Source organism: Electrona antarctica, assembly GCF_951216825.1.
Source record: "Electrona antarctica genome assembly, chromosome: 9".
Lineage (NCBI taxonomy): Eukaryota > Metazoa > Chordata > Actinopteri > Myctophiformes > Myctophidae > Electrona > Electrona antarctica.
Genome location: NC_136790.1, coordinates 14,034,566 through 14,044,736, shown reverse-complemented (window position 1 = coordinate 14,044,736; position 10,171 = coordinate 14,034,566). Strand labels below are relative to the sequence as shown.

General features: G+C 45.1%; 1 protein-coding gene across 2 annotated transcripts; it reads left to right on the top strand.

The window, feature by feature from the left end:
• The first annotated feature begins 2,820 nt into the window (after positions 1–2,820).
• On the top strand, positions 2,821–9,855 carry mon1bb (MON1 secretory trafficking family member Bb). Of its 2 annotated transcripts, none has more exons than XM_079510878.1 (6): positions 2,821–2,899; positions 3,776–3,873; positions 3,998–4,645; positions 5,002–5,794; positions 7,878–8,025; positions 9,239–9,855. In XM_079510878.1, the coding sequence occupies exons 2-6, from the start codon at positions 3,792–3,794 to the stop codon at positions 9,464–9,466; spliced, it is 1,899 nt and encodes a 632-aa protein (XP_079367004.1). In that variant the 5' UTR covers positions 2,821–2,899; positions 3,776–3,791; the 3' UTR covers positions 9,467–9,855. The 2 variants fall into 2 exon arrangements, with proteins under 2 accessions (XP_079367004.1, XP_079367003.1); XM_079510877.1 differs by having other exon boundaries at positions 2,889–3,028.
• The last annotated feature ends 316 nt before the right edge of the window (positions 9,856–10,171 follow it).

Sequence of the window (10,171 nt, the reverse complement as noted above, 5' to 3'; positions counted from 1 at the left end):
AAAGATCAGCTCTTTTGCTTTTTCAATGTTGAGAGCCAGGTTGTTCTCTTGACACCATTGTGCCAGGTTTTCTACTTCCTTCCTGTACGCTGTTTCGTCGTCATCCGTGATCAAGCCTATGACTGTGGTGTCGTCTGCAAACTTGACCACTTGGTTTGAGTTGAACAAAGCCACGCAGTCGTGGGTGTACAGGGAGTAGAGAAGGGGGCTCAAAACGCATCCTTGAGGGGCTCCTGTGCTGAGGGTCAGGGGGGCAGAGAACTTTGTTCCCATCCGCACCACCTGACGGCGCTCTGACAGGAAGTTGAGGATCCAGCTGCAAAGGTTTGAGTTTAGACCCAGGCTCTTTAGCTTGAAGTCTAGTTTGAGGGGGATAATGGTGTTGAACGCTGAACTATAGTCAATGAACAGCATTCTCACATAGGACTTCTCCTTCTCAAGGTGTGAGAGGGTGGTGTGGAGTGATGTTGCAAATTAATGGCGTCGTCCGTGGATCTGTTCTGACGGTAGGCAAATTGCAGGGGGTCCAGTGTGGGTGGCAGCTTGCTGTTGATCATCTTTCCGACATGTTTTTCAAAGCATTTGCTCACAATGGGTGTGAGTGCGACTGGTCTCCAGTCATTTAACCCAGTTACTTTGCCTTTTTTAGGGACTGGGACAATGATTGCTGTTTTAAAGCATGATGGTACTTTGCTCTCACGGAGAGATTGGTTGAAAATGTCTGTGAAGACACCGGCCAGCTGTGTTGCGCAGGCTTTGAGGACTCGCCCTGGGATCTCGTCCGGTCCTGCTGCTTTCCTGGTGTTGGTGTGCAGAAATGACAGACGAACATCAGCCTCCTCCAGAGGCTGTAGTGGGTCGTCCATCTGATGGCTATCTCTGCAACATTCCGTCACAGAGGTGTGAACGGCAGTTCCTTTGTTGAGAACCCAGGGGGTCAGACAGTGAGGCTGCTGGAGGGGGGAGGGGGGCAGCTTTCTCTGTGCTTCTTCAAACCTGAAATAGTAATTGTTCAACTGATCAGGGAGAGAAGGAGACAGGGCATTATCGTTTTTCGGGGGGGATTTAAAGTCAGTCAGGATTTTCAGACCCTTCCACAGCTCCTTGCTGTTATTTGAGGCAAGGTGTTCTTCTACCTTCTTAGCATAATCCTTTTTGGCGGTTTTCAGTGTTTTGCGGAGGAAGTAGTGAGATCGTTTTTCCTCTTCCTTATCTCCAGATTTAAATGCAATGTCTCTCTGAGTTATGGCCCCACGCACAGTACTGTTTAACCATGGCTTATCGTTTGGGAAGACTCTGATGGTCTTAGTGGGGACTACATCATCAATGCATTTCTTGATCACTGACAGTACGCTGTCGGCATATTCATCAAAATTTCCCTCTGCAGCCTCTTTAAACATTGACCAGTCCATGGACTCAAAACAGTCCTGTAGGGTAGAGTCAGACTCATCTGACCAGCGCTGGACTGTTTTCGTTATTGGAGGTGACTGCTTGACCTTTTGTTTATAAGCAGGCATAAGGAATACGGATGAATGGTCGGATTTGCCAAAAGCTGGGCGCACTAGTGATTTGTATGCCTGTTTTATAGATGTGTAGCAGTGATCTAATGTCTTGTCGAGGCGGGCTTTCACTGTAACATGCTGGTACATTTTAGGCATAACTTTTCGCAAGGATGCCTGATTAAAATCCCCCAGAACCACAAGCGATGCGTGAGGATGACGATTTTCAGCATCACTTATGGCCTTGTGCAGCTCCATACAGGCAAGCTCGGTGTTAGCTTTAGGGTGAATGTACACAGAAAATCGGATTACAGCTGAAAACTCTCTAGGCAAGAAATAGGGTCTACAGAGCAGAGCAAGGAATTCAATATCTGGAGAGCAAAACGTTTTCAGTTCGTGTACAGAGTTCTGATTACACCAATTGTCATTTATCATAAAACACACTCCCCCACCTTTTGATTTGTCCGTTATACCACTGTCTCTGTCCATTCGAAACGTGGAAAAACCAGCCGGTGATGTTACTGGGTCGAGAGGCTTTAGGTGCGTTTCCGTTAGGCATATAACGTTGCATTGTTTTGTTTCCTTGTTGAATTTGATTCTGGCGCGGAGTAATTCCATTTTATTATCCAGGGAGTTGACGTTGGATAAAAGGATGCTGGGAAGAGGAGTTTTGTTTGACAGACCGTTCTGGAAATTTTGGGGCAGTGTGTGTGCAAAATTTGGCATCGACCGGGTTAACGGTGCCGGAGATTAGCTGTACACAGGCGGACGGACGGACGGACTCTCACACACGCACGCACGCACGGACGGAGTGCAAAACATACTTTCTCCCCCCCCTTTTCCCCTCACTGTATATGTTTCTTTTCCCTTTTTACTTCCATTATGATGAATTCCTGTACTGTTCTTTGTCTATATAGAAGTGTCTATTTGTAAATGTTTTGATGAATTGAACATGGTGGACCCTGTTGTAAACAAGTGTAATGCTTAATTGGGTCGTCCACTCACAGTTAACAGCCTTTGTATTGAGTTTGTGCTTGAAATGTACTGTAATTCTGCAAACTGTTAATAACATTTTCAATCAATCAATCAAAGGCGGAGACAATAATCCTCACGTTATTTCATATAATGATGTTCTGTGTATCCAAATGCTCCGTAAAATGGATTAACATGTCATGCATTATCTATGCAATAGGCGTTTTAATCCACAGTTCTCTTTACTGTCAATGATTTTTTCCCCCACTGACTTGCAAAACCAGTTGTCAACACACCGTCTGGAACGTACCCCAGGGGGCGGTGCTACAGCAGTTACCGAGCTTTCTGATTGGCTGCCATCCGTTAACGTTGCCTGTTGCTGATTGGTCGGCAGGGCTTGTCGTCAGGGATTCCGGATGTCGGCTGTGGTAAGAGGAACATTTGTTTTCTTGTGATCTTGACAGCTTGTTAATGTTGCTTACCGGCTGCTGTCACATCATCAAAGTTTACATTAAGGATTAAATATCTTTCTCCAACGCTTCAACGTCATTCAAATCGTAAGTTTTTCTCTCAGACCTTATTGGTAACCTTCATTATCTGATGTACACATACAGTACAACACACGGGCTGCATGCATGCATTCAGACTTAAAGCCGAAGCCATAAAATGGATCTCTAGCTAGCTGGTGATGTTAGCCTGTTAGCATCTAAGCCTGGGGATGTTTGCAGATATATTCATTGTTGGGATGTTTAAAAAACAATTTAGTTTGAAGACATGTCAGGGAATACAATGTACGTCAAGTAGGGACTGTTGGTTGGCTCAACGGACATATTTAGCTAGCTTGTAGCTTTTCGTTGTGCTTCTGTGCAGTGCAGCATTAACAGCTTAAGTTTAAATATTAGCTAAGCTACTGTACATGTAACTATTTGAGAGATTTAATGGGTCTTGAATTCCACATCCTTAAAGTATTATTATTGTGGGAGTTTTGAATTCTCCACTGAGGTCAGTTTTGCCTCTCTTAATCCTTTCATCATGTCACCTGACCACTGATGCAAGAGATCCCCACTCCCATTATTAGAGGCTTTGATGTATCCATGACGACCAGGCTTTTTATGAGGCCATGTTTATAAAATGTGTCAGGCGCCTGAAAATTGCAGATCTACAAGCTCACAACGCGTTCCGGGCCTGAGCTTGTATTTACTATAGGGCACACGTGACGCATACAGCTGTACAACAAAGTACAAGATCAGACTGTACTGAATATGCAATATGTGTAATAAAAATGTGAGTTTTCTGTTCTCCAGTCACTGGGATGGTAAGATGGAGAGAGAGAGACAACAACACGAAGAGGCAGAAGGCGTGAATACCTCTGATCTACTCTCTGAAAGCCTGGCTCCAACTGGTAAAAAGGAAATGGGTTTTAGCCAATGATATACCCACCCATTATATACATTTGCAATTTGCATTCAAGCCCCAAAGCTCTGCTGCTCAAAACTGACATGTCCCCCTCCCCCTTCAATTAACAGCCGACACCCTGGCGACGTCCCTCTCCCTGCTGGGCAACCATATGTTTCCTGATCATATTGCACTGGCGGGGGTGGCGGCGGGGGTGGTGGAGAGAGAAGACGATGGCAGCGAGAACCCAGAGGAGGACCCTCCTGCAGAGGTGCTGCTGCTGTCCCATGTCACAGCAGAGGAGGAGGAGGAGGAGCAGCGGAGTCTAGATTCGGAGCCCGAAGCCAACAAGATGGAGGAGCCGCCGCCGGGGAATGTCACCACGGATCCCGAACCAGCTGACGACAGTACGGCCGACGTAGAGGAGGCGGCTGTCGGGAAGGACAGCCACGAGGACTCTGGGGAGTTTGTCGTCACCATGCTGGCCAGGGGCAAACTGGAAGAGCAAGGCGTCGGGTTGAAGGGGAGGTCGTCTCCGCTTTCGGAAACGGGGACGGGAGCGTCCGAAGCACCTGCCTTCCTGTCCCACCGCGAGGAGGACGTGACCTCAGAGAGCTGGCGGCAGCACAGGAAGCACGTGTTTGTGTTGAGTGAAGCCGGCAAGCCCATCTACTCCCGCTACGGCAGTGAAGAGGCGCTCTCCTCTACCATGGGAGTCATGATGGCACTGGTGTCTTTTGTCCAGAGTAGCGATAACATGATCCGCTCAATCTATTCAGGTGAGAGCTCTGACAAATCTGACATTACATTTATGAAAACGTTATTTTAATAAATCTATATAGAGTACAGTATGTTAATACAATATAATTTGCACATCTGCGGTTAGAGTTGGTCTTTCTACTCTTCCATTGAGAAATGTAGACCCTGCTGTCGGGTAGGACACCAGGGTCCACTTATTCAATAAAGTTATTTTAAGCAGATTGGTGCTTTCTTATTGTTGTAGACAGTTGGAACATATCGTTGCAATGACCTCTGTTAGGAGAGGGAGACGATATAAAACTGTAGTTTTCATTCAACCCAGACATAATTTAATAACGTCTAATCCTTGTTGCCTGTGTGTCTCCCCTCCCATAAGATAAGCACACCGTGGTGTTCTTTCAGAAGGGTCCCCTGGTGCTGGTGTGTGTATCCAGCAGCCGGCAGTCCGAGCAGCAGCTGCGCGACGAGCTCCAATACGTCTACTATCAGATCATCAGCATGCTCACGCAGGCCAGCATCAATCGCATCTTCGAACACAAGAAGAACTACGACCTGCGGCGGTTACTGGCGGGCTCCGAGAAGATCCTGGACGGCCTCCTGGACCTGCTGGACACTGACCCGAGCTTCCTCCTGGCGGCGGTGCACTGCCTGCCGCTAGCCGCTTCTCTCAGGGACTCGCTGAGCCAGATCCTCCAAAAGGCCATCACTCCCAACCTGGTCTTCTCCATCCTCATCGCCAAGAACCAGCTGCTCACCATCGTCCAGGAGAAGACGGTCATCGAGGACGCCAGGCTGGAGCCGGCCGACGTCCACCTCCTGCTCAACCTCATCGGAGCCTCCTCGGCCTTCCAGGCCGGTGAGATCTGGACTCCCATTTGCCTCCCCCTCTTTAACCCGGACTGTTACTTTTACGCATACATTTCATACCTGGACCCACCAGAATGCACTGTTTGCTTGCTGCTGCTCTCGACGGATAAGGAGGCCTTTTATGCCGTGGCTGAGTGCAAGAGGCGGATAGAGGAAGCCATGGTCACTCAGAACTCACTGAGCCTCATAGCCAAAGCCCACTCGTACAGTGTCAGCCAGGTGGGCGTGTCAGACCTCAGACACTTCATGTACAAGCCCTTTGACGTTCCAGACAATCACCGCCAGCTCACTCAGTTCACCAGGTGTGTTGTGTTATGTTGCTTGTAATGTCCTAGATAGATATATAGATGGATGGATGGATATAACTTTATTGATCTTGATGAATTATCTGTACCCCTTTTTCTCCCCACTGTACTCTTTTTGCCAATGAATTCCTCCCCACACACTAGTGACACTAATGTGTGTATCCCACTAATTCCCTCATCAGGAGCATGTAGCACCTCTGTCCTAAGTCCTCCCGCCCAACACTCCCTGCTGACATCGTAATTTACTTTTTTTTGCATAATTTACAAGCCAGATGTACCACGATGGATTCGAAACCCCTAGACTCCACAGTAGTGGTAGCCAGGCAGGTACTACTGTGCCACCCAAGTGCCTCCAAACACACATTAACACAGTGTACATAGTGTATTGCCTCAATCTTAGGCAAAAGAAATGTGAGTAAAGAACACGAAGTCACGGTGACATCATCACATCACCGAAATCCTGATAACGCTACAGTGTCAACATTGTAATCAGCACAATAACCGCACCCTACAGTGTTACCAAGAAGGAAACGCCGGGCTGGAATGTCAGTGGCCATGCAGATTGTCTGGAGTCACCATGAACACAGTGACCCTTTTAATTTCAAGGACCTACAATGTAAAATCGTTAGTGTTTTTAATGTTAGGAGTGTACAAATGGCCTCGTAACGTAAGGGTCCATTTGGTTCCATTTGTACACTCTTCCAACCGAATTAGAGACCAGGACCCACTTCCGGGCTAGCATATTGCGGCTATCAGGCAGAAACCCGTACTTCGTTTTCAGGGAATGGAATGGAAAGAGAAACCTGTGTTCCAATGTAGTTACTTTTTAGTCACAAGCTCTTGTAAATACTTTTCATTGGTGAACTTAACACACTTAACGGACACACTTAACCATTTTCAACCTGGTGTTCCTATTTTGGGTATGTATATAGGCACCTTTTTCCGGAAACATTTCACCTGTAATGTCATGACCAAAATAGGGATGCCAGGTTAATGTGCCTCTTGTTGATACCCACTTATGCAGCCATCCATAGAACTGTCGAAGGTCGCCGTTATGTAGTTAATTTGTGTCCCGATAAACTTCTTCTCAGCTTCCACACCAAACGTGTTTGGCAGGTGATTCTTGTCCTGTTCAACAGGTTGAGTTACTTCTGCAGCCAAGTATTTTATGGTGACAGTTCAGCGCGGCTGAACTGTTGGCTTCTTTGATTGGTCAGCTGCCGTTTAACCCCTTGGTCTGATATGGAAGCTGACCAATCATTGTGAACATATCCAATTACACAAGTCGTGAGCTAATTGCATGATTACATAAACCAGGTCAAAGTGCATAAACAAGTAAAAAGATGCAAATGAGAAAATACAGTTAATAATGCCATTTGGTTAGTCTGTCAAAGACCAGTGCACACTATGTCACAGACTAATTAAAACAATTTAGTAACAACAAATATCAATATAATTCCCTCAGAGTAAGTTTAACATAACTATGTGTACTGTGGACTCTTTTATATTTTTTAACCAGTTAGCATTTGTGTACCACATTTACTTTATGTCCGAGTCCACATCATGTATTATTGATGTGGCGTGGCACACTGTTTGAATCTAATTAGGTTACTGACTGTACATTTGTACAATGTGAGGGACTATGCTTACTGGTTTCAGGGGGAAACAACCTGGACATCTGTGACACTTGTAAATACAACATGATGGCATTAACCATAACGAGAATGACAAGTGACTTCAATTATTTAAACGGATTAGAAGCATCGAGTGTCCAATTAATTATAGTACAGGGCTACCAGTGAGGCCGGCCATGGTTGGAAATCAAATTATGTGCGTGAGCACTAGAGAAGCATTATCAGTGGATAGGACAGTTAAGTGGGTTCGATCTATCTAGTCCACATTGCTAAATGGCAGCTTAAACTAGCCGATTCGACTGATCCTAACTGATAACTGCGGTCTTGTCCATTGATACCAGTCGAAACGGGTGCTTTAATCTGGAAGAATGGAAATAAATATCTTTACTGTATTTCTGTACATTATGAAAGGCCTCTGTTTACGCTTTGTGTTCATTGCTTTGCAGCCCAGAGATGGAGGCCCCATACGGCAGTGAGGAGGAGAAGATGAGACTGCTGGATCTGTACCGGTACATGCACAGCCGCATCCACAGCTCCTCACGACCACTCAAGCTCATCTATCACGTTGCTGAGAGAGAAACCCTGCTAGCCTGGGTATGTAGCGGGGTTATTACAATGCAACGTAAAGCCTCACTATGCAACTAAAAGAAAAAGAAACTAATGAATTAATAAGCTTGTTATGGAGCTCCCTTTGCAACTAGGCAAATCTTAATGATTGGGCATGGGACACGAGCTCAGACTGGCCACCTTTGATGAGGATGAGCCAGACTGAAACACCCCCTGATTCAAAGGCACACTACTGATGCGTCCCGAAATTGACATCTTACCCCCGGCTAAGAAATGCACTCGCACATGTATGCACATGAGTGCAAAACTTCTATTGGCACAATGGACAGTCTCAACATCATGTCTTGTGTGTTTTATGATTCCTGCAGGGAAACCCTCAAATCTGCCATCTGTGTGCGTTTGTGTTTTTAGATTTGTCAAACATTTCTATGCAAAGTTGACTTTTTAGTTTAGTTTTCTATGCAAAACAATGACATTTTTAGTTTATTGGAAGCAAATGAGAAGCGAAGTCAGTGCCACAAAGGTCCTTTACACACAGAAAGCAGCATCACAAATAATCCAGGGCCCACTGGTGGGCTGTGAGGATATTGCAAGTGGGGAAGAAGGAATGGAACTCGGCTCCCAGTAGAAAATGTGGTTAAAACGTATGATGAAGACACCACTGAGGGTCTTCATCAGGTCTGAGACAAAGCTGTCAACAGTGCCTGGTGTCAGCTTGTAGATTGGCTCTTTTCAGCAAAGATATTTGGATTTACATGGACTGGCTCCCCCCTCTAGGGAATTTATTCATAGGGAAAAGGACACAACACATGGCACTAGGTCAGTTTCCAGAGGGGTCTGCAAAGTGCAAGGTTCACTGTCCACCTTTGGACAAAATGTTCTCTCCATCAAAGGAACCATCTCCCAGTTGCACTAAGGGAGAGCCAGCATTTAAAGAACAATTGAAACGGTGGTTAAAAAGTAACCTGATCACTTATAACATTAGTAGTTTCACTCTCTCTTTTTAATATATGCCCTTTTATTGATTTGATAGTGTTTTGTTAACTACGTTTTATTGTGATGTTTTTGCGTAGTACGGAAGGAAGTTAGCATTTGCTACATCCAGCATGACACTTAATCATACATATGGAATACATTACATGTTGGATGGGGTTTAAGAAGTGGTGGAAATTTGCTTCAAATGTATAGTGTGTTAAAGTAATTATTATTACTAAAATGTGTTTTGCCATTCCCAATGCAGGTCACAAGCAAGTTCGAGCTGTACACCTGCTTCAGTCCCCTGGTCACCAAAGCCTGCGCCATCACTGCCATCACTAAGCTGCTACGGTGGATTAAGAAGGAAGAGGACCGACTCTTCATCCGATATCCCCCCAAGTATTCAACCACCCCCAACCCCAGTAAGAGCTCTCGTGGAGGGAAGTCTGACCAGCAGGACTCCACAGACAACGGCTTCATGTCCCTCTTATAGAGCTACGTACTGTAGATCGACTACCCTGCTTTCTCAAAAAGTAGTTTGCACACTGGTGGTTACACAATGTTTGGAAACCCCCCAGACGTTGATACCTGAACTTAACAGACTTTGACTACTGGACACAACACTACGTTTTTCCACCCCCACTATTTAAGAAGCAACATACTCCTTGGTGGTAATTAATATGGTCTTTCCCCCCCAACGAGAAAGCATGTCATTGCATTAGGATAGTGCTTTCAGTCACATACAGTCAGGGGGAAAAACTGCATTATGATATAGTACATTTTAAATTTACCTGTGGTAGAATTATTAAGTATCGCTGCAATGATATTTAAATGTTTTTATATTTTATTAGTGTAAACGTGTTTTCTTTTCTTACTTTATTTCCCCTCACAGACAGTGAATGTACCACATAATTCACATAATGGTCCAACTGTTGCACTCAACATTTCAGTCATTGGTACATTGTGCAAAACAATAAACGTAAACGAGCTTCTAAAATGATTTGCTTTACATCGTGAAAAAACAGGCTTCGAAACAGGATATGCAGGAAATCCAACACATAGGCTATGTTGTTTAGGCTTCACAACTGGAATAACTGGAACTACATTGTGCTCAACGATGCTTCTTATATTCAGTTAATTTAAGCTAAGTTTGTCTTTTCCCATGTTACATTTTACACAGACAAAATTCTATATGGCG

What these genes read in the sequence shown, in the direction of transcription:
- mon1bb (XM_079510878.1), top strand. Translation starts at nt 3,792, where the DNA reads ATGGAGAGAGAGAGACAACAACACGAAGAGGCAGAAGGCGTGAATACC. An exon ending in TGAAAGCCTGGCTCCAACTG is followed by an intron (nt 3,874 to 3,997) that starts GTAAAAAGGAAA and finishes TTCAATTAACAG; the next exon opens with CCGACACCCTGGCGACGTCC. An exon ending in GAGAAACCCTGCTAGCCTGG is followed by an intron (nt 8,026 to 9,238) that starts GTATGTAGCGGG and finishes TTCCCAATGCAG; the next exon opens with GTCACAAGCAAGTTCGAGCT.